This window comes from Grus americana, chromosome 17 (genome assembly GCF_028858705.1).
Source record: "Grus americana isolate bGruAme1 chromosome 17, bGruAme1.mat, whole genome shotgun sequence".
NCBI lineage: Eukaryota > Metazoa > Chordata > Aves > Gruiformes > Gruidae > Grus > Grus americana.
The window spans coordinates 15,914,506-15,938,747 of NC_072868.1; the positions used below are offsets into that span (position 1 = coordinate 15,914,506).

Sequence of the window (24,242 nt, forward strand, 5' to 3'; positions counted from 1 at the left end):
GTATGGACTTCGCTATAAATACAGGACTTTGAATTTTGAAATGAAGATCGTATTATAACAATAAAGAGTGTGTGTGCTATGTAGTCTTAAAGTCTCTGCTAAGTTCTTAAACTCTGTGAATACTCCCATTCTCTGGAAGCAGTAAGATTATTTTTCTGAAGTAGTCTGGGTTTGTAACAAGCAGTGGTGTGTTACCTTAGGTCAGAGTGAACTGTGAACTGCAAAATACTAAATCTGCATTTAGTTATGTGGCAAAAAATGTATTAGCAAACTCTGTTCTGGGTTTTGTTTGCTCGTTTTAAGGTTGTGGGCTTCATAAATACTGAGGTTTGCTAGTGGGTTATGGAAGGATGAAGGAAAGCATTACAGTTCTGTTTCCAGTCTGGGTAGGGAGTGGATAAAGGAAAAGCCAGCATTACAGTTGACTCACTGAAGTGGTTGTGAAATGGAGTTAATTCCTAGTTTCATGAAGAGCGTTGTCTGTGTACCATGAATTGCGATGAGGAATGTAAAATGGGCACTAGGTTATGCATAGAATGCAGAGGGACGGGCAGAAGGACAGATGTTGCTGTCTTTTGATTCCTGGTGATCTGAGAGAATGAAAATCATACAGGGTTTTTTCTGAGCACAGAAGTCATTCATGCGGTTGTGGAATTTACAGTGCTTTGCAAGACTTTTTTCCCTTTTTTTTTTTTGAGTTGTGGTTGATTGCAGCTAAGAACTTAATGTGTGATCTCAGTATTTGGTGGAGGACGTGACTGTCCTTGAGGACTAAACTATGTTAATTTGCCCTGACTGAGGACTTGTGCCTCATGACATTGTTATCTGTTGAGCAGATAGCATATTCAGCATTTTGAGGGAGTCCTCTTGATGTTGTATAAAACTGTATTAATTTTGATGAAAACAGGAATGGGAAAGTAAAAAGTTTTGCAGCTTCAACCAGCTAGACAAAGAGTATTCTGTACCCCAAGGACTAGGTGGTGGGCAGTCTCTTGCTCTTTTCCAGCATCAGCGTACGTTGGGGATAGGGAAATTCTCTTATTTTGCCAGTAGTCTTAGTGAGATTAGCCTGTTGAAGTAGCAGTTGATGCAATACTATTTTTAAACAATGACTTCATTGGAATCCACCTTGTTCTTCTTTTGAAAGCTCCACCTGTCTGCCAGAAAAATCTCTGGTAGGCTTCTCTTCCTCTTCTTTGGTACAAGCCTGGAGACAGTAGCCTATAATCAAGAACTTTCTGCTGTTTCTTGTTACTTAGAGCTCTCAACTATGGCTGCAACTAATTTGACGGTGGTGTTGTCATGGAAATGAAGATTTCAGTGTTACACAGTGTTGTCTCAGGGCAAGAAAAGCAACTTTTTATGGCTGTTACCTACATTGGAAAGACTTGTGAAACAAGACCCCCTCAATAGGTGTTCTTAGCAACTTCACTAAAAGTCCTGTGCAATAAAATGCAGGTTTTTAAGGCCAATTTCCTAGTTTTCCAACCACTCTGCCTAGAAGTACCCAACCTAAATCTTGATAGTTGAGAGGGGAGAGGGTAGCAGACAGGCAATCTTCTCAGTATTAGAGTTTTAATGTAGGTGGAGACAGAGAAGACGAAAGTTTCTGCAAATTCTTTCTTTTTTTTGTGTTAAAAAGCTGAAGTACAACTGTTTGTCTAAGAGTTGCAACTCCTGAGAGATGTATTTCATAAGAGATCGTATGCAAAGTACTGCAGGTGCAGACCTGCAGGTTTCTGTACTCTTTTTATTGAACTCTGGCGATATTATAAAACATGATGTCAAAATCTTTTTTTAAGGGCCTGTGTGCCTTGTGGCAACATTATTTAGGTCCTATGAACATGTTATGTTGCATGTTAAATGCTGGATCAAGTTGTCATGAGAATATGTTCCACTTGGCAAACTTGATTAAAGCATGATGCCTTCCGTTATTGCTTGTAAGCTCTGCCATTCTGCATTGCCCTGAAGAGACAGAAACATTCTGAAACCACTCAGTTTGTGTTATTTTCAAATTAGTTGCCTTTGCAATGGCAACATGCTATCAAGGATAACCTGGTAGCTGATTGATCTGGCAGAAGCTGCAAATTAAAGACAATTGCTCATGACACACTCCAATGGCTTCGTAGATTCTGTTGAAATATTAATTTGGCTTTGCCATTTTAATTTAATTAAAGCTTGCTAGGTTTTTTTCAATGCTGCATTTAAAGCTTTCATGGAATATGGATGGCAGTTGGGCTTTTTGTATCCTGTGGGAGTAATGATTCTTGACTTTTTTCCTTAATTTTATGAAGTGTTTTTGACTGCTTGCTTAAGCTAATAAGACTTAATATGGAACAGGCATTGATTTCACATATATAAATCTGAATTAATGGTCTCAGATAAACATGAAATTACCTGTATACTAGACTGAAAATTGCTTAACAAAGGTCTTCAAGTAAATGTATATTAACACTCTTTAAAGTGTCACAATTGTTGTATAATCTATGATGGCAATAATGTAGTATACCTGGTTTTCTTCTCCAATAGTCATATTCAAAAATTCAATTTTCAAACAAAACAGAAGACAGGAAGTGGCTATGCAGGCATCATGCTATAGAATATCCTGCAGCACTTAAACCTTCACATGAAGCCTGCTGTATGAGTTAAGCGAAGATATTTTTCTTGTACATAAAATGAGCAAAATCAGGAGAGATGGACATCACGTGTATACAACTTAGAACAAAGTTGTTAAATTCATGTAATTCCTCCTGTATGTGTTCTGGATACCGAATTTCATATAATCTTTTAACAGGACTGGGGATATCTTGTCTTGGGCTCTGCTTACGAGATGATTTATGGTATTCTGGGGTTCTGGATGCTGATGTAGACCTGCTCATGATTGAATGTCTGACCAATTAGATTAGCAGGAAATCATTCTAACTCCTCTAAATTTCTTTTTTCAGGAAAGAGATCAGTGTCATACCAACACTTATCTAGCAGCGTGCTACAAAAGCGAAGTTATGAAAGTTTCATTGGTAATGCACACTTTCGACCAAGTGACAAGAAGACTTGATCATTTACTTCAAGAAACGGTAAACAAACCTTTTGAACTAATTGTTACTTAAATGTTGCATTATGTGCTCAAAGGTTTCCACATAGTGTGATGAGAGGTTGTGAAGGTCTGAACCAGAACAGCTGAAAATACAAACTCTCCCTCTCTTCCAAAGTGAACCGTATACTGGTATAGCAGCATTAGTTATTTTGAATAGTGGTAATGGCTTGCATAAAAAGTACATAGATGCTCCTTTTCTAAAAGAAATAGAAGGGCTAACAATAGATAAATACATTAATTAGTTACAATACCAGTGGGAAGTGTTCACAAAAGGGCTTTCCCCTGAAGTCAGTACATAGGGTAGGGGAACATCACATGGAGAACTGGAAGTGAGAGGAAGTGCCTGTTCTCACAGGATTCATGAACTCTGAGATGTTATGTTGGTTAGTCCTTCCTGAAAATGTAGATGTTACTCATTTTACAACTTCTGAAGATTGCAAGGATTGCCTCGAACAAGAAGACTCTTTTTGGTGGATTATTTCATAGGGAAGTAAGGGTTTCCTGGTTGCTCCTTGACAGTTTATCTTTGTGTACTGGAGAGGTTGTTCCAAATAGTTTTTCCTTTGTTTGACGGAGGGGTGGGTGTAGCCTCTGAGGGAAACGGGTCAAGTGAAAAGAATTAGCCTGGTGTTCTGAATTCCCGTGCTTCGTCTGCAGTTCTGTAGCTGTATCTCAGAACTTAACAACCCCATTGTGTTTGCAACATTCTTAGCTGCTAAGGAGATAAGTACTCTAAGTCTATAAATAAATATATCTGTATGCTTTTTTCAAACCCAGAGCTACAGATAATTTTCCTCGTTCAAATTTAAGGGGATAAATCTTGAATGCTATAGCACCTGGACCAGCATGCACTATTTTAGGGAAAGATTTTGCATATCTGGGGAGCAGAGCAATCTGACATCTAGTTGACAACTTTTAAAATACTTCACTTTATTTCTTGATATTCTTCTAATCTTACTGCTTTTATTGTTCCCCTACTAAGCGTATTTTTGTCCAGTTCTGCTTTTTTAAGCTAACTCAATTTCCTGCCTGTATTTCTACTTGGGGCTTGAGTATCTTCAAAAGTAGACTCGATTGCCAGTTTTTATTTGGCAAATAAAAGACACAGGCCTTATATGGCAATATGAATTTCTAAATACACATGCAAGGGTGCAGAAGAAATTCCCTTTATGTTTTAAAGATACTCCTCACAACACAAAATGTGTCATACTGTTTTATAGTTGTATAACACAAAACTATTTTTTTCTTTTTCCCCTAGGTCTAAGGACACAAGTGCATGTTCTATGGAGTTATACCCACAGTTCATCCCTTGAGGAAAAACGAATGGTGAAAGCTACTGAACTAAGCTGTGATTGTACTGTATATAAAAACACTACAGTTTTATAATACTGGTTCTGTTAACATTTTGTACCAAATAGCCATAAAAAGTAGTCTAAACAATTGGGTTATGAAGGTGTGTGGAGAATGTATATCTTGACATTGACTTTTGAGTATTTTTCATTAGAATTAATTGACCAAATATTAGGTAGGAATTATATTTTTACATACTTGAGCGCTGCTGAAGAGTTTCTCTTTGAAAGAATATATAATCATTGCACCTCAGGTAAACTGTAGATACTGAAGTTGGAATCCCGTTGGCTTAATGCTCTTTTTTCATAAAGGTGAAAGTTTCTCATCTGTTTTTTCTGTTGAACTATGTTAGTTTTTTAAAACAACTTCCAAATAAACTGTCTGAAACTGTCCAGTTTATAAATGTTGTGAACATCAAAGCAACGGTGCTGACATGATACTGATCTGCCTTGTATACGTTAGGACCATAACATGTTGGAGGGATCTGTTTCCCTGGGGTTGTTTCCAGCATATTTTTAAAAGCAAGGATGAGGCAATACTTGACATTTGGATTTCGGTGGGGCGTTCCTGAAGTACGGTTGGATTCTTCTCTTGGCATTGGTTGCTGTTCTTCAGAGAAACCTCTTAAACAAACATCTCTACCAACATACAAACTTTTACAGCAGAAAATACCTAGGACTTGCATGGGAAACGATACTAATCTAAATGTTTCAAAAGTTTAGTTTTGTACTAAACTCAATACAGTTACATTTAGAGGAAAACTATTTTGCACCTTTGTCCAAACTGTAAAGTCACAAACAAACAGACTTGCAATACAAATATGGGATCTACAGACTTCAAAAGGGATGTGGCTATGGTGTAGCCTGCTTGACTGTGCTTGGAAGCTTCTTGATGTCGAGTTTTAGCATCTACTGGGTGTTTAAAATAAGTAAGAAATAACCTGTAAATGGGAGAATATCTCCTTTTATTTTTTTGTGAAGACAACAAGAGTTATTTCTAATGCACATGCAGTTTAATTTTTGTAAAGGGAAGATGGCCAGTTACCAGCCAGTAAGGCAGAATTGTTGCATATTTTGACTTGCGTTCCTAGTTGCTTCTCATAAAGCCTGTAGTTAAGAGTTAATTTCTTCTGTACCTGCCTTTGACTTCCATATATTTTAGTAAAACAAAAAATGAAAAATTTTGCACTGTTCATTTTGCTCTCTTCCCTCATACAGCAAATGTAAAATAGCAAAACCTAGAAACTCTTGTTTTTTCATTATGCAACTTGAGATGTTCCAGTTGTATGTCTTAGTTCCTGTATATGGGACCTATTTTTAATGTCTCTGTAAACTGGCGATGTAATGAAGTGCTGTGTATCAGGAAATTGTACACTATTTACCTTTTTTCCTGTTCATAAGCTGAGCCATATGTACATAATCTAGATTTTTGTTTTCCTAGTTTTGCACTTTTATAGCCTATTTTTTGAAGATGAATTCACTTGGAAAATGGTTAATCTATTTTTTTGCGTGATCTTTCAATGAGTCTTATAGAATGCATGCTGTAACTATCATCTGTGTACCTTACGGGGTTCTGTGATTAAAATGTACGGGGCTGGTTTTTAAGATGTTTCAGCAAACAGACCTAAGACTCGTTTGTTTTTAATCTCCCTTCATGCTGGTACAGTTTCCCTCAAGGCTTTCTTTGGTAGGTAACTTGGGGTTGGGATGGAAAAATGGACATGAAGACTCTATTTCATGGCAGCGCAGCCCTGTACTTCAGAATACACTTTGCCCATCAGTATTAACTATTGGGATACTACTGGTTTTGTATGTTTCTTTGGAAATAACAGTGCATATATAGAGGTACAAATTGTTGATTTTTTTTTGTTTATGTATTTATTTCATTCCATTTTGTTTTATTTTAATTGTTGAAACCGGAAGTCGTCAAGCAGTAGGCACACATTACTCATTTAATTTATGATGTATTTCACTTTAGTTGAGTATATTATTACATGTGGATGTAAATATAGACTTGGTGTTTTGCAAAGCTGGTTTCTGTGTCTTGCTTTTAAAGCTTAAAAGTAGTTAACGCCTGGAATTTCATGTTCACTTGACCTTTTGTCATACTTGCACCGCTGGGGGAGGAAGAGAACCTGCCAATAACCAAAACCGAATTTGTGCCCTGTTCAGTTGCTTATGTGAAAATACTGAGTCACTTCCCAGAAAATCTGTCTGTGAGGCTTAAGAGGAAAACTCTTAAAATAATGAAGAAACCTTTTGTTTCTTTTTGGCTTCAAGTCTCTTGCATCCCCAAACAGTGTGGGATATTGGAGGTGGTTTTTTTCAGTGCTACCATGTCTGTTCTGTTGTATAATTGGCTCATCGGTTGTGAGCTGCATTAATACTGCTAAAACATCTTCCCTTTTCCTTTGCGATATAGCTTAGTCCCAGCCTAAGCTGGGTTAATGGACAGGTGGTGACTCTGGAGGGGGAAGGCCAAAACCAAAAAGAAATGGAGCCAGGGATTACATCTAAGGTGTCTTCAGTGTTGACAGAGCTGCTGGCGTCAGGGTGGTTGGTGAGCTGTGCTCCTGACTCCGTGCTCTGCTCCGGTTTCTGCCCCTGGTGCCAGGAAGCCCTCTGGTAACCGGTTTGCACGGGAACCTGTGGAGTTCTGTCTGCTGCCTCCAAGCAGAGTACCGGAGGACCTCAAGAACTGAAGCGCTGGAAGGCAGAACTGAAATCCTGTGGTTCTCTGCAGTGACTAACTGTTCAGATCAATGTTACAAACGCTTGTTTGAGGGGTCTTCTGCCTGTGCTCTTAATGAATTACCAGTTAAGATATCTAATCGGACTCTGTGTGTCTTCAAATTCTGAAGAAGCAACACTCATTTTCTCTTACAAGGAAGACCTAATATTAAATCGCAAAACAGTTTCTTCTTCCCCTTTTTGAAAGAGGAAAATATGCAAGTGCGTTACTGAGCAGATTTCTCTGTTCATTTGCACACACTTAAGAAAAGTGCATTTAATTAGGATTAGCAAGTCTCTAAATTGCAGATGGTTCTCAGGGGAAAAAATAGTTATGAGTGCATTCATGACATTAAAATCAGTACATTTAATTCAATTTCATCTTAATATTAATTCATAATGTCTAAAGTAGTAGTTCCTACAGAAGATATTCATATGACTTAGGATTACTGGGGAAAATGAGATCTAGCATTTCTAAACATGCTACAGCATGATTACCATGTATAATTACACAGATTGAGTAACTCCATGCTAATTACATGAGTGCACATTTTGACATGTATTGTTACCTGTAACAAGGGTCGGTTAGATGATGCGCAGCTTCCTTTAGTTTGGAGTTCAGTATGGGTAGATACCGAGTCCGGTGTTGGGTCACACGTGAAATACCGCAGAAGGCGGCGGCTGTTGGCGCTCAGTTCCAGAGAGAAGGGTGCTGGGTTGAGCATGGTATTGCAAAACAAGAAATGCTCTGGGTTAACGCTTTTCAGACTGCCTCTGTTCCCACATCTCTGTCTTTAGAGTTAAATGCGAAGGTGTGGTGTCTCCCCAGATCATCTGTTCTTAATTTCATTACTGGCTGGAGCTGAACTGAGCCTGCTCTGCTTAGGGCAGATACAGCAGCTTTACGTTCCCTCTGTGTATTTTGTACGAAAGCAAAGCAGCGTACTTAGCTCTGGACCAGGCTGGATCTTTCTCAGGATGACAAAGCTTGGAACTGGGGAACTCTGGATTTTGGGAGTACTTTTCCCTCTAGAAGTTTCCTCCCTTTGTTTCCACTGAGGTTATCCCTGGCTCCCTACACAAAATACCATCGCTGTCGGCCTCCACGCTGAGCTGGGCTCTGCAGCCTCCGGCAGTTGATCTCGTCGTCATTTAACACTTCACGAATGCCTCTCGGCTTCTGTAAGAGAGGGGAAGAACTCTAAAAGGAGTCATCCTTGCTCTGCTTACGTGCTCTTAGTAACACTGGCAGCTCCGGGGTGGCCAAAGGGGCAGCTCTCAGCAGGACTGTGCTCAGGAGATGTGGCCGAAAGGGCGATCGCAGCACCTCACGGCGCCTCATGGCACCTCACAGCATCTCACAGCACCTCATGGCGCCTCACAGCATCTCGGGTCTTTCCTCCTCCGAGAGCGAGCTCGGAGTGCGTGCGGGCATTAGATGGCAGTGTTAGCAAAGGGGAGCCCCCGGAGAAGCGCAGGAGGAGGCAGCCTCAGGAGACGGGCGGGCTCGCTGTGCTGGACGTGCTGGACACCTTACGGCCAAGTTTACTTTAGATTCCTAAATTAATTAGCGATTGCATAAAAGTGGATAAAAACAAACACAGAGCTGCCCCAGAACGGAGCATACATGCAGGAAGATGCTGACCTATTTAAATAACGCGTGCAGCAGAAATCACCGTAGAACCAGAAAACTTCACTGACAAGTGAGATGGACCAAAGGAAATCTGTAGATACAGAAACGTTACCTCTGATTTTCTCTTCTCGCCCTATCAATATTTTCTGAAATGTGTTGCTACAGAGCAGATCTAGTGTGCAGTTTAGCTGCTGGCTACCATTATTTTTGACCGCTTGAGATTTTGTGATTAATTAAATGATGCATTTTATAACGTGGTACACTTCACTATGAGACAGACGTTTCTCTGCGTGAATCTTAGGTACAAAACTCTGCATGAGCAAATCTGGTCTAATGAATTACTATGGGCCACTTCGGCATTTAAAACTCATTTTACACATATAAAATGGTTCCACTAATCCTCTCTGAAAGTCATGACCTAATTACTGATTTTTCATCTTGTTGAATAATTACTTGCAAAGAACCTTTCTGTGATTTCATCCCGCCATCTTTGGTGCAGTTTATTGGCACAAGCGGTGAATAGTGAACCGGAGGAGCCTGCGGTACCTGCGCGAGCCGAGGAAACAACAGACTTGGTTTTCCCATAGTTCTGGAAAATCAGGAAATAGTTTTCACTTAAAGCAAAAAATGTCCCTTCATCAAAAAAAAAAAAAAAAAGAGTTCACATTTTGTCATTAAATATGTTATTTCAGTTTAGGGTACTTCTGAATTTTTAATATATACATGTATGTTCTCAAAAATCTAATTAAACGTTGCTAAATAAAGTAATTCTGAGCAAACCGAATGAAATTTTAATGTCAAAGTTGAGCATAAAGAGTTCAGGAAAAGAGAAGATCAGAACTGTGTGACATTATAATTAATTCCAAAATACATTTTTCACCAAACTTGCATTTTTTTCCTCCCGTGTTCTTCCAAGTTCCTCTCCCCAAAACCTCCAGGAGCTCCCCAGCTGCCAGCCAGCAGCCCCGGTGCCGGTCACATCTACTGCTCAACGTCGGCGTCCTGCGGTCGCTCTCCGCGTTCCATGGCGGCGGATCGGGATGAGCGCCCGCACTTCTTATTTCTGTTTCTTTTTGACTTACGCTCAGCGTTGCAGTCGGGTTTGTGCTGCTGGTCTCCCTCCCTCTGCGTGAGGTTAGAGGGGAATTGAACTCAACATTTCTCTTCAGATCGGGTCTTGTGAAAGTCTCTTTCAGCAGAACCCAGGTCCGGGTCTTTGACATTTTGACTGAATCTGTTTTCAGGTTGAAAAATTTCATTCCCGATACGAATTTTGGTTGTTTTCCTGTTTGACTCCGAAAGCCTGAGCTGATCATCTTTAAAGCATTAGCACAATTGCTTACAGATGGACTTTTCATATTAAAAAAAGCGATTTCCCCCTTCTCTAACCTAGCATTATTGCTCTTTTCCTAAGCTCAGGGGTTTCTCATTTTGTTAATTTAACCTGAGTGTGTTCTGGGATGAGTTTCTCCAGAGCTATTGATATTTCATTAGTTACTTCAGAAAAACAAGCAAAGAAAATTCTCAAACACTTGTGATGCTGCTCGGTTCTCGTCGACTAAATGGGAATACTTGAATGTCCTGGTACAATAAATGTTTTGGGTTTGGTTTTGATTCTGGCTTTTGGGTTTTTTTTTTTTACTTGTCAGTGATTTTTGGCGCTGGAAGGATAGAGCCCGGTCTCAGGACACTGTAATCACACCTGCGTCGCACCATGCCACTGCCCTGCGCACTCAAAAAGCCAGAATCGGTGAATTTAGTTGTGAAGGCTTTAAAAATAAAGATCAGTGTTAAGCTACCAGCAAAAGGGACTTTTTGATGGAGAGCCAGCTCTGGTAACTCAGAAACTGTAGCTATACTTGCATCATTATAAAAGTTGAGTATTAATGTAAAACTAGCACAATTTTTTACAAAAAGAAACTTCATATTTAAGGTATATTTCTCTGGGCAATGTTTCTTTTCTGTAATTTGATGTTTCCTTGGCAGTAGCACCTGAAACGTCCAGCGTCGCCATTGCCGCCCCGTTGGGTCTGGTCTCTGGAGGAACCCCCGCTGCCCAGCGTCTCTCCTGCACTCCAAAGGTGACGTTCGTCGCCACATCTCTACAAAGTCTCTAAATACGTTACGTCCATAAAAGCACCGTTTCGCCAGCAAAACTGTGTCTTTTCTGTATTAAAAATGCTGTAAATACCTTTCAAGTGACGGTACCGTTGCAACGACTATTTTCAGCGGGTAGGCATTCTTTGCTTCCCAAATGCTCTCGTCAGTGTCGAGGTTTGTCTGATCGTCTCTGCAAGAAGCCTCCTCCTCCTCCTCCCTCACCACGTACTTCAGCCCTGCAGCGCGCACAGTATTTTAGGGACTCGGGTGTATTTTGCAGGACAAGCAGAGGAGGTATCGAAGGGCTGAGCCCAGGTAACTGTTTGGGCTGCAGAACACTCTGCCAAAGTCCCAAATTTTACGCAAGGCAGTGGTCTGGACCTTGCTCCACAAGGGGAGCTGATGTGCTGAGAAAAAATAAAGGCGGTGTTTGAACCGTGTTTCCCCAGAGCACAACTCGGGTAAGAGCTGCGGCTGGTGTTCAGGCACCGTGCGGTCCCGGGGCAGCGGGGAGCTGGGCACCTCCGAGAGCTCTTGCCCTTTGTGCCGTCTTCACCTACCCCCGCGCCCTCGTATTGACTGCGTCCCGTGCGCGCATCCCTCTTCCTGCTCACTCGCCAGTGTGCCAAGTGCGCTGGTGCTGAGCAGCCGTCGTGCGAGGAGGGCCCTGTTCACGCCTCCTGTACGCACACGCGACGTCTTGCCGCGTGCTTGGTGCGGTGGGTTGTTCCTACAGCCTGCGCGCGGCTGCCGCCAGCGGCGGGTGGAGGAGGAGGAGGAGGGGGTGTCCCGGCCCATCGCCCTGCGGGGGGTGAGCGCCGGCCGCTGGGCTGTCTGTGTGTGCTGCGTCCTGGGAGGATCCCCGTCATCATCATCATCATCCTTCTCCTCCTCAGAACCTCGATTCCTTCCCGTGAACAAAGCAAGATCTTCCCAACAGTGGGGAGAAACTTTCACACTGAACTTTTATATGCCATTTTGGTTTGTTTTTTCTTGTGACGTGTGCTGCTTCTCTCTCCGTGAGGACTGTTTCGCTTGGAGCCTTTCCTGTCCTCAGCCCGAGCTCTGGAGCCCAGCAAAGAGCTCGGTTTGCTCCAGAACTGCCTCTGAGCTGGGGCTGAGGAGTCAGCGTGAGCCGGGAACAGATGCTGAGGGTATGTAGGGTTGCCTTTTGTTCCTCCAAACTTTTGTTTTCCCGACCATAAATCTTCCTACTACCCTGCCCCGAGTGACACAAACCTCTCAGGCCGCTGTGCCGGGGGGTGCTCGGCAGCCGTGCCCCAGCCCAGCTCAGAAACGCGTCGGGGCAGCAGCCGTGCCCAAACTCCTGGGACGGCTCAGCCCGGGTGCGAGCGATGGCCCCACGCGGAGATGTCCCCGGCCCGGCTGCCCCCTCGCCCGCGGAGGGGGTCAGGGGGTGAACGGGGCTGTCTGCGCAGGACGGCCAGCTCAGGCAGCACTTCTGTGCTTCTAAATTTCGGAGCAACCCCTGGGTCCCTCCCGTTCTGCGGTGTCTCAGGAAGGCGAGTCGGACGACCCCACGTCTGGCACGGCAAACCCCGGCCCCTGGTCCCCGGCTCTGCTCTCCTGCTTCCACGGACTTGGTGATGTCCCACCTGAAGTCCTCTGTACCACGTACGGTGACTTTGTACCTGGGCACCGTGACCTCGGTGCCCTTCCGGAGCCGATCGATCTCTCCTCAGTACCTGGACGTCACTGTCAGACCAGCTATTTAAATTGCAAAACATTCAGCAAAGGTAGACGGAATTAAATTTATTCCTGAATTGTTGAATAATGTAATATCCGTGTTGTACATAAAAGAATCACAAACCACCCAGCCTGATTTTCCTATGAAAACATTTAACTTTTATTAAATCAAGACAGTTTTAAGGAGCAGCAAAAAATGAAAGCAAAACCAACAATTGAACCAGCTTTCAAAGTTGCCCTGTAGCCAAAACATCCATCTCAGAAGCTGAAGGGTTGATTTTGTTTGTTTGTTTGTTCTTCTGTTGGAGTGTATCACCAATAATTAAAAAAAAAAGAATAAGAGATGTAAGTTCAAACCCTTGGAGTAAATTAGAGCAGTCTCTTAAGCCTGCTGAGAGCTGCCTACAGCGGGTTTGGCAGTCTCCCCCGACACGGGAAGGATGCGGCACGGGGCGGCGCTGGACCCTGCCCAGCCCCGATCCTGCCCAGGCGGCCGGACCCAGGGCCCCGGGACAGACGGACACGGCTCCTCGCACCCGCGCATGGGGTGGTGTGAGCCGGCCGTCGCGTGCAAGGGCAGGAGGTGAAAACACACTCCAGCGGCGCGGGTACCGCTGCTTTGTGGAGTCATTAAAATGTTTGGGGTCAACGCCTGCGCGCCTTGCAGGTGAGACTCCCTTCGGGCCAGGATTTGGCCCCGTACCTATAAAACATGCCTAAACCATTAACTATTCTTCCCAGGAAAGTGGCAGAGGACCCTGCGTGCTGGAGTTAAGTCAGAAAGGCTAGACAAAGCCCTGGGGAGCGGTCTGCGGGGAACGAACCTGTATTGGCAGACAGCAAGATAAATTGGATGATCTAATAGTCCTTTTCCATCTCTAAGTTTTATGATTCATTTGTTATTTTAGCCATCTATATATATTTTTTATTTTACCCTAGAGGGGTTTCTTGAAATGTGTGCAATATATTCCTTAAAAAAAAAAAAAAATCACTTAAAAAAAAAAAAAGTCAGTGTTGCAGGATCCAGGGCACTGTCTCACAAGCGTATTCGCTAACGAACTGCCCAGCGTGTAGAAGTTGCAGGGTGGCTGGTGCAGGCCGGCCGTGGGTCTGTGCGCGTGTGGGACGGTCACACCGAGGAGCGGGGTTTCACCGGCTGCGGCTCCGCGTCGGGGCTGGGTGGCTGAAGAAGGGACGGGTGCTGCCCTGGGGACCCCGTCCTCCACGCCAGGCCGGAGGTTTGGGGGAGATCCGGGGAGAAGGGTGACACATCCAGGCACTTCCCTCCCCTCTGAGCGGGGCCGCCTGCCCTCCCGTTCCAGCGGGCGCGTGGTGGGACAGGAGGCTGGCAGCAGCCTGGGGATGATGCTCTGCCCTGGGGACCGCGGCTGTCGGGACATGGGCTCTGCCGCTCAGCGTACGCTTTATTGCGGCGAAGAGGAGCAGCGGCAATTAAATACGGCTAACAGGTGATGCTGTACCCATCAAAATTTAATGAGTACAAGTCTCAGGAATCTCCGTCGCGGAGAGCTTTGACTCATGGGCAGTAAATAACCCATCACGCCGGGGCGGCATCGGCGTGTGCTGCCGCAGTCGGGCGCGTGAGACATCACCCGGCTCGGGGGGACGTTACGGGGGACGAGGGAGCGCTTAGGGAAACTAAGTGTTAACCAGAGCCATCCGTCTGAGGTGGAGCACTCCAGAGAAGGGGTTTGGTATCTCAATCATGCCTGGTTTATGGCCAGCGAGCCTTGAATTTGTGTGACAGCAGCCCAATGCCTCGCTGTAGATTACACCATAAATAACCCAGGCATGGAGTGGCCAGAGGAGCCAGAGGAGGCAAAGAAAAAGATCTGTCGAAACAACTGCAGGGTGGTGTAGTTGGATTTTTTTCCCCTTCTTTTTCTTATTTTAAGCGATTATTATTTAGGGGAAGGGAGGCTGCTAGAAATCGTTCGTGAGTTTTACTGAAACAGGCACATTCCTGTGGTTTTTGACTCCCACAGCCTCTCCAGGTCAGTCCTTTTCTTTCTCTGCAGAGAAAGAAAGGGGAAAAAAAAGAAAGAAAGAAAAGAAAAACCCACACAAAAATCAATCCATCAAATGTCATTACAGATTTATTAAGCCTGATGTAGAAAGACTTTTAACAGTAACATCTTCAGAAAGCATAAAAAGAGCACTTCTGTTCAGTCTTGTGCTTTGAAAATCTAAATATATTTTTATCATATAAATAATTCTTTTCATGTTTTAAGTGCATCTGTTTTTTTTTTTTTTTTCCTTTTCAAATTTCCATTTTACAATTGGCCAAAACTGAAGTCTGCATTGACTGAAATGAAGCCATTTGCAAAGCTAATGATGTTGTGAAGCACGTCTATGGTGAACCGTATCAGCTAGATTTCAGAAAGGTAGTTCAATGAGTGCAGCATTAAAATGAGGGACAGCCTCCAGCAAAATCATAATTGAACACACCCAAGTCCTTAATGTCTGCAGTTGGGTTTCCTGATGCAAATTACGATAACATTTCAGATGTGAGCAGTCGCTTTCCAATAGCTGCAGTGGAAAAGAGACATTTTATGCCACAAAGGAAAGAATTACCATGTTTAAAAATGTAAATAATATATGTATAGAAACCTTTTTTATGGAAATGAGGCATTCAGCATTATGTGAACAGTTTGGGCTATTTTTTTTCCTTTTAAACACAACAGATAAAGATGTGTGATCTATTATTCAGGGCTTTAATTACAGTTTTAAAACTGCAGTGATTTTATTAAAAAAAAAAAATCCCTGGGCATAAAAAGTAATGTTTTCAGTGGTAAAGTTGAGGGATTTTTTTTTTTTTTTTTACAACGTATTTACTGTGGTAAAAATACAGAACAAAAAATCACCGTTAATAGATTTCAATGCTGCAAAAATCATACACAGAAATACATCTTAAATGCACTGGAATACAGTCATCTTCCTGTAAATCAGAAAAGGCCTTAGATAAATAGGTTTGACCTCATTTAAATTTAATGAGATACATAGTCCTGATTGTTAATAATTGGTTTGGGGGAACCCAAAACAATAAAAGCAGTAATCTCCTCTAGTATAAATTATACAAATTTATTTAGCAATCAACCAAAGGGGGGGTGGTGGGGGGGGGGGGGAAAAAAGCCATTAACGTTATCAATTTGTTTAGTTGAAGTTAGTTGTAATAAGCAAATAATTTGAAGCCAAATTGCCAGCTAGGCTCGGAGCAAGAGCGCGGGGAAGCTGCGGCAGCGCTGGGGCTGGAGGCCGCTAGGTGGTGGGGTCCTCCAGCAGAAAGGGGCTCCCTCTGCAAGGACCATTCATAATCATCAAAAGCAAGTGAAACATGGTTTTGATTAAAACAGCCTGTTGGCTCAATAATCTTAGTAATTTTAAAAACATCCTTAATGTGGAAGAAGAACACTGCAATGTCAGAAATGGCCTTGGGGCCCATTATAAACAGCAACAAAATAAATAAGGAGGAGAAATGAGAGGTCATGAAAACAAAATTAAGCTAATGTTTCAAATTTTGACAATTATGAATTGTTCCTCCAAGAAGACATTAAAAAAAATATTCAGGCACTATTAGATAAAATACAAAGAGAATAATTGTACATGTGTGAGCTTTCCCATGGGACTAAGCATGCTTTAACAGCAAAACTTGACTTAGATTTCCCCTCTTCCCCCCGCCCCCCTTACAGCCAGCAATTGGGCAGGTCTCATGCAAACACAGACTTGCTTCTCAGAGTTCCTCCAAAAACTCATCTCTAATTCCTTTAGGAGCCATTAAAAGATGATGACCAAGAAAACAAACAAACAAAAATTACAAGCATATTTTCTATACAAAAAAAAATAAAATATCCCCCGTCATGGACCAATTTTTGTAGGAAACCGAAACAAGCAAATATAACAAAATCTGTGTTCATAACATGGCAATATAGTTAATATATACAAATATGTACAGTATAAAAATGCATCAAAGGCGCAACTTTTCATCCAAACAAGCTGCAGTGCACAATGAAAAGCAGCTTGGCCCCCCCTCCGCTCTAAGTATACGGGCAATATATTCTATACAGCATGCACTTGTTACAAAATTAGTGCATAAGCACTGAAACATTCTACAGAGAAAGTCACCGTGAGTCCTCTCGCAAAGGAGTCCCATCTGCGTTGTTAATATAAAAAATGTGTTTAATCTTTCCTTTTTGAGATTTGTAGTATATACATATTTTTTTTTTTTTTTAAAAGAGAAATGAGCTTTCCATTCTTTATTTTTTTAAACAAAATTCTAGACCTAACACCACGGGTCACAGATGTAACCTGAAGATGCTGCCAATAACAACCTTACGACATACCACAAGCGCTGGGGCAGGGCGAGACCATCGCATTTCCTGGTATGGCCAAGCACTATTGAAACCGGGGGTGGATCTCTCACCATTCGTGCTGACGTGGTCAAGATAATAAAAACCCGAAACAAATGTACGGAAAAAGAACCCAACAAAGGATTAAGAAGCGGTGCCTGAGCGCTGGACGAGAGGGTGTGTTGTACCAGAGACACACGACAGTGAAGTACCCTGAGCCAAGGAAGAACTGTTCAGCTTTTGCAACCTGTATTGCACGTTCCAGCATCTGCTGCCTTGTAAAGCCAACAAACTGCATTGTCCGTCCTGGAGAGCTCTGCTGCTTCGCGGGGTGCCAGCGGCGCCCGGCTGTTCCTTCAGCCACAGAACCGGTGCCTGTTTGTAAAGCCACACGCACGCACCCCCACGTGTGCCGCGTGCCGGTGTACGCACGACTGTAGGAATGTGTATGGGGGGTGTCTGCATATCCCTGCATATCTACCTAGACATATACAGGTATGGGGATCGTTTAATGTCACGTGGACCACTTAGGAAGTGAAAACGTTGCCCATCTAAATCTTCCACCTTTGAGACGATCGCATGGGTTTGAGCCTCACCTGGGGCTGCTGCCGTTCAAGGGAAAGCATTCCTTGCGTTTAATGTAGCGGCGTTTCTGCAAGAGGGTTTTTTTTTTTATTTTCTTCTTAAAATATTGATCTTTTTTTCCTGCTATCTCATCTAAGAAGTCTAATGAAAGAATGTGTTGCCTTTACTTAGATCAAAAAAAGAAAAAAAAAAAAGTTTGCTCAGCTAGATGGTATGAACTCAAGCGGAGATGTACGATCTGCCAGGATTAGTATTTAATCTGTTGTCTCAAACAGGGCTTTTTACAAAGGCCTGAAGACATTTCATGAGCTGAGAGTGATGATGAACTGGAAGTTTATTACTCTGCAGTTAAGTCCAGTGGTACAGCTATTTCACTCTTAAAAATACTCTCAAAGAAAATACTGTACAGACACTTTGGTACAAGAAACAACAGTGTCATCTTAAACGTTATCTACTCTTCACATTTTTTGCCGGCATAGTTAAAACAAAAAATGATCACTAGCGTAGACTGAAGTATACTGGGCTAAAAGTGCTTGCACTGGTATAAAAGTGGTCCAGCAAAGCAAAATAAGCTGTACCAGTATAAAGTGCTTTATAGCGATACAACTGGTTTTACATTAGGACTTTTACCAGCACGGTCACACCAGTACCAACGTTTTGCAATCACTTCCCTGACATCACAGCTATAACGCTTCTGAAGTGCAGGCTGTGCCTTAGCTCTAATCTGCACGGAGCTACCGACTGTTTGCTGACATTGTTTTCAAACCCATCTAAGCACGTTAGGAATCCAGGGTTGGGACCGTGAGGACAGCGTTCGGCGCTGCGGAGACAGGGCGTGAACGGATGGAATTCCGAGGAGTAGCTCTGCATTTACACTGGAATAAACGTGTTCAGAACCTGGCTTCTCTTGTTCAGAAGCTGGTGTAAATAAAGCTGAAGACTGACACGAAACCGGAGGGAGGCGGATGCAGGGAGCATCAGGAACGTGCCGGCGGGACGCGGCACGGCGCGCGCGGGATGCACACCCTCTCCCCGGGCCTTTATGCTTGGCACGTGTTCATTTGCAAAGGTATGCTGGCTTCTGTTATCACTGTAAACCCACTATTGTTATCTTTTTATTCTTTAATTTTCCTTCAAGACACAATTGGAGAATAAAAATCCTACAGTCTGCATGCTCGTGTGAAGTCAACCACTGCAGGAAATTAATTAAAAACAGAAGAAAAAAGAAAATCCAGGAAGCATTCCTTTCTGGAATCACTACCCAGTGGCTGATCCAGGGCCACCAACAGACAGCCTTATCTTGACCTCAGGTGCTGAAAAACTGGGATCTCAGTTTGGTGAGATGTGAACTGAAATCTGCCTTTAGATGCCTATCATTTATTCTTTAGTTACAAATTTCAAAGCGTTTGCCGTGGTCCCATCTGTCACACGTGAAAAGGCTCCGCTTACTTACACCTACCAGTGTCCAGCTCAAACTCTCCTGCGCCATTCTCAGAAGTTCTTTGTTTTAAAGAAATTCAGTAACCTCTTGCTGATCATTCTCAACCGAAGACAGCGATGGTTTGGCAAAAAGGAACGTTGTGACCCGTGGGATAAATTGTGGGGGGAGCAGGAAAACCCGGCCAGCGAAACCGGCGTGTCACTGGTCCTGCTGCGACTTTGAGACCCACAGAGACGCTGGCCTGTGGTCACCTCGTGGGTGGCCAGGAACCAGGAATTACAACTCTGCGTAGCTCCTAAACAGAGCTTCCTGGGAGCAAAAATAGTATGCCGGTTGTACTCCGAGAAGATGGGCAGGTACCGGTAGCACTTTTTCAAAACGCATCGAGGTGGTTGTGTCAGTGCTCTTGCTTGGGGACAGATGGCCTTTAAAGCCTGCTGTAATTGCAACGTATTGATCTGGAATCTGTGATCAATACTGTCTTTATAGAGAGAATTTTAAATATAAATTGCATCGTATATCTGCTGGCCTAAGAGAAAAGCCCTATGTGACGGAGATCCACCTCCGCTGAGCCGAGGTGCTTTCTGCAGCCTGAGAGTTACGACAGCAGGCGGGGAGGGGACGGGACAGTGCCGTCACCCAGCCCCCCCCGGGCGCCGAACGGACTCATTTCTTCGCTGGGAGGAAATCTCTACCAAAAATTGGGTCGCCATCTTCCGCTCCCTGGTGTTTGATCGCAAGGCAATATTCACAGCACGACCAAACGGCGGCTGAGCTGAGCTGCTGTGCTTGAACTGGAGCAGCACCTTGGAGGCAGGATCAGGCCAGTGGTAATCAGCAGGGAGCAACGCCGTAGGAAGCAAATCTCTGGGTAGGTCTCGCCCAGAGGCTGCCCCGGGCCAAAACTCGGTTACTTTGGGACTTTCCCGCTGACCGAGGGCAGCTTGCTTTCCCTGCAAACCTGCACGGACGCTCTCCCAAGGGAACACCCCCTTCTATTTTAGGAACTGAACTGTGGGCGTAAATTAGCCAATAAATACGGCACTATCGAAACACAACTAAGGAAAGAAAAAAAAGACCAAAAATTCGGGAAACAACCCTTGCCATCTGAATGTGTGAGAGTTGACTCAATAGCCTGTAAAACTGGCTTGGAAGGCTTCAACCCCTATTGTGTTAATATATAATTATTGATTTTAAAAATGACTTCTTATATCCTCCATGATCTCTAAAAAAGCTAGGGAGGTCAGTCTTGTAAATACTTTTACAAGTAGGTAATAAAACCCATGATAACTTGCATTGACAAGTAATTACTGGGCAGGTTTATTAGTGGATTCTCAAAGATTTTTTTTTTAAACCAACAATTATTATTGTACTAATGACAGCCATTTTTAAAGTTAAGTGTCCTTCTCCCTCTCAGCTTAAATAATAAGAGCCTGGAAAAAACACCTGGGACTGATCCACTGAAATTCTTACATAGCAGGCTCCAAAGAGATGCTAATTAAGTGTTCCTCTTTTAAAACAGAACTTTTTTTTTTAAGGTGATATGGCTTATTTTGACATGGATGGTGGCGGGAAAGAGGCTATGGTTTCTGAATAAATCTCTCAAAGCAGTGTGCAAGGGTAACAATTCTTACTGCTTTATTGCAGCGCAAGAGCATAAACAGCTTGGATATGTGGTGTATCAATATGCCACTTGTTAATAAGCAAGGACGTGAATCATAAATATTCGTCTGTTTGATCACCAGGCTTTTAATTAATGTTTTGATGATCTCCAATAAGAATAAAAGTCAGAACGATAGATATTGAGTAGATATGACAGAGAAAAGATGCAATGATTTTCTGTGTTACCTGATTTATATGACAGATAAACTATCAACTCATCCAGTTTCGTACAGAGACGTACATTTTCTTTTTTTATATCATATTGTAAAAAAAAAAAAAAAAATCACTTAATTCAAATGTGTACCTAAAATGTTCCCAGAGGACAACGATGCAGGCAAAATAATCAAGGTTTAGCACTGTGTAATAAAGGTTTGTGGCCAGATTGTAAATGAAGTAGCTGTTCCCTCACCTGTGCCGGAGCGAAGCCTCCTGGGCAAAACTCGCTGCCCGCCAGGCAGACCTCCCTGGGGGGACCGGCCCTCCCAAAAACCTTGAGAGAGGTTTTCAGCTCCGGGGTGCCGGTGCTGGGGCAGCTGATGGTGGGACCGGGATTCCTACGGCCACCACGGGCCCGCGGCTCGGCAGCTACGGGGTGCCAGGAAAGCCCCTTTTCTGCCAAAACGGAGCAGCCGGTGCCCCGAGGAGCCCCAGCCCCGGCTGCTGCAGCAGGAGGGCTCCGTGCTCCGGCATCCGTGCGGCTCGGCCACGGCCGCAAGCAGCAAGACTTACGGCACGGAGGGTTTCCACCACAGCAGACGGTGAAACACCCGGCTGCCACAGGGCACGGGATCGGGGCCGCCTGAAGTCGGTGGGAGCTTCACCCAGCGGGTGCTGCAATAAGCCAAATATTTTTTCTGGAGCATCGAAAAGCTCAGGGAAGGGAGCGGGGCTGGAGATAGGCACGTGGTTTCTCCCAAGTGCCGTTTTACCGCGGCGCTCGCTGCCTTTGGGTCCGTGCCGCAGGACCCGCCTTGTGCAACCACTTAATAACTCTGAACTGGGCTGTGCGATTTAACAGCTTCTGAGGAGCTCGATGCTAATGCATTGATTTTGCTTTAATAGAATTTTGTTGTCAATGGCTGGTGCTCAGCACGGTGCAGGCTTCAATCTTAACCCATCTGAAGGCTCTGCTCGTTTCCAGTTGAGCTCCGTTCATTTCCAGTTGAATAGGTTAAGCAAAGACAGACCTCACTGTTCTCAATTCACTTTATGATCCTCCCATCATAAAAAATAATATCAGCACCTTGCTTTTCATGTCAGAACTACATTTGAGCTGCTATTCCCTATGCCCATGAGTAAATCCCATAAAAGCCGCCCCGTTGTACTGTCGCTATTTTTCCTTGTGGATGATTGATTGATGGATGAGTGCTGACACTTCAATGAAGCTATTTCGACTGCCATCTCAATCCGATGATGTGAGGGGTATATTTTCTGTCCATGCCTCATTACTTCAGAATGACATTCCTGGAACTTCATTTACTTTTTCCCTCCTTCCCTCAAGCGCCATATTTTTTCCCATCTAGGTTATGCATGCCATAAAAAAAGCAATTTGCTATTATATGTGGCATAAGGGCAACACTTTCCCTAGGAGGTAAATAAGAAGGGCCTTTTTTTCCTCTCCATGTTGAGTTTAGGGATCATGTCAAAATTTCCCAAATGCTGCCGAAACAGGCCCTTCCGCACAAGCCACGGGGAACGCACCAAGCGTCTTCAGTCTGATTCTGTGAACGCCGCGCTTCGATGATATCCTTGAACGTCTAACACGAAACAACAAGGACACCCCAAAGCCCTCTCTTACTTGAGAAGGATCCTCTTCTTGACTCGTGCCTACCACACTTGGAATATGTCATTTGCAATGGAGTAGTGGTTTACAACTTGATCCAGACTTATTTTTTCCTTTGAGGATAAGGGAAGTTCACCGTTAAACGCGGAGATGGATTTGTCTACTGGAGGTTGCTTTCGCTGCGAGGAAATGCTCAGCGAGAGTGAACAGGGCTGCGCCCGATTCTCCAAGCAGTGCACTAGGTAACGCGAGGCTCGTGACATTAGTGTCTCCTGGAAGGTTTTGTGAGTTGACTCAGGACCCGATTTTAATCTGTGTAATACAGTATTCCCGTTAATAATAATGTATAATTAAGACATCCGTTAAAAATCCATAACGTTAATTTAATGGAGAAAATCTAATACAGTTCTATTGGAATTTTTACGTTAAATTAACTTTAACGGGCTTTTAATGGATGTCTTAATTAGATCTCATTATTAACGTGAATATTCCACAAATTAAAATTGGGGCCTCAAAGTTTTAATGAAAAAAGTTACAAGCACAAATTTGAAATTGCCATCTCCGTAGCCCCTTCTCCCCAGGTCTCGGTGGACCTTCCGGCACCGCTCTCTCAGCCTGTCGCGGCCGGCGGCACGTGCCAGGCTGGACAGAGCGCGCGGAGACCACGTTCCGATCTCCTTTACGGTGGCAGAAATCCAATGTAAGTCTGTTGACCACAACAGAGAGATTTAGATTTACGCTCACCTAACTGAGAAAGGAATTCTACTTTTATTCTTTTATATCTATATATAGATATTTATATAGTGATATTTATATATAGATATACCTATATTTATATAACGTTCAATAATCTAACAATAGTTCTTTTGTCTAAAAATCACTCCATCGCATATGTCTCGTCATAAACCGTAATGGAGATTTAAATATATATATATATCTGAGGAATAAAACAAACTGAAAATAATCCATTTTAAACAAATCTTTGGCAGCAACATGGTTAAGCATAACTATTTGAACAACTTGCACAGAAGATTAACATTGTTCAGAGGTTTTTTGGCTCAGAATCTGTTTTAACTTAATAATTCTTGTACTTACTGTGATGTATTGATCCCTAGTGCAATGACTGGATTGGGCAACCCAGGTGCAACAGTAATAGCTGCACAGAATAGAAACATTTCCTTTAGACAAACTATCCCAAAGGGGTTATAAATAGGAAATGGACATTACCATGAAAAGTAAAGCTTCCAATGTGACTGCATCTTGTGTAGCACACTTGGACATTAAACTATGAAGAATATTTTTTTTCCTGTCAAGTGTTACAAATTGACGAAATAAGTACATCAATGTTCTCAGTCATTATCTTACTTCAGTGGCACTTTGTTTTAGTGACAGCAAAAAGGGACAGTGGAGACCAGACAGCCCCAGTGCAGTTTATCAATGAAAATCTAATATCGTCCATAAGCAGGGGAGCGGAAATCAATACTTCATTACCAAATTGTTAGTGAGGATGAAGAAGAATAGCGGGAGGTTTTTTGGCAGTCTTCTCGGTCCGGGTTGTCGTGAGTTCAATGTCAGGATCGGAGTGACGCGCAGAGGCGGGCTGGGTGCGGGAAGCCTGGGCTGGAGAGCTGGGACTAAGGCATTCGTCCTGCAAGCAGAATAATAACAGCGACTGTTGTTACCAAGTTTCTAATCACAATTCCAGATCTTACTGAATATGTACTTTTATCGACAGGAATTTCTGGAAACAGCTCAGCTTAGCTTGAGGTTGTCCATCCATAGGCTCACAAA

At 43.3% G+C, this 24,242-nt stretch overlaps 2 protein-coding genes across 10 annotated transcripts in view; one reads left to right on the top strand and one right to left on the bottom strand.

Annotated features, from left to right (window-relative positions):
- ZNF217 (zinc finger protein 217) overlaps nucleotides 1-6,472 on the top strand; it is a 28,588-nt gene extending 22,116 nt beyond the window's left edge. For all 7 annotated transcript variants that reach the window (XM_054845304.1, XM_054845310.1, XM_054845305.1 and 4 more), the window contains 2 exons: nucleotides 2,946-3,074; nucleotides 4,353-6,472. In XM_054845304.1, the coding sequence (XP_054701279.1) occupies nucleotides 2,946-3,055 (110 nt within the window). In that variant the 3' untranslated portion in view covers nucleotides 3,056-3,074; nucleotides 4,353-6,472. The remainder of the gene's footprint in view (nucleotides 1-2,945; nucleotides 3,075-4,352) is intronic.
- Nucleotides 6,473-14,746: 8,274 nt separating this feature from the next.
- The window catches only part of TSHZ2 (teashirt zinc finger homeobox 2), a 231,628-nt gene continuing 222,132 nt past the window's right edge, over nucleotides 14,747-24,242 (bottom strand). The window contains exons 3-5 of one of the 3 annotated variants that reach the window (XR_008579641.1): nucleotides 23,943-24,099; nucleotides 21,078-22,763; nucleotides 14,747-15,163 (exon numbers count right to left, since the gene is read on the bottom strand). The gene's annotated coding sequence lies outside the window, so the exon portion shown is untranslated. Of the gene's footprint in view, nucleotides 17,507-17,544; nucleotides 22,764-23,324; nucleotides 24,100-24,242 lie in introns of those variants that run through there. The other 2 variants (XR_008579640.1, XM_054845614.1) reach the window with 2 other exon arrangements.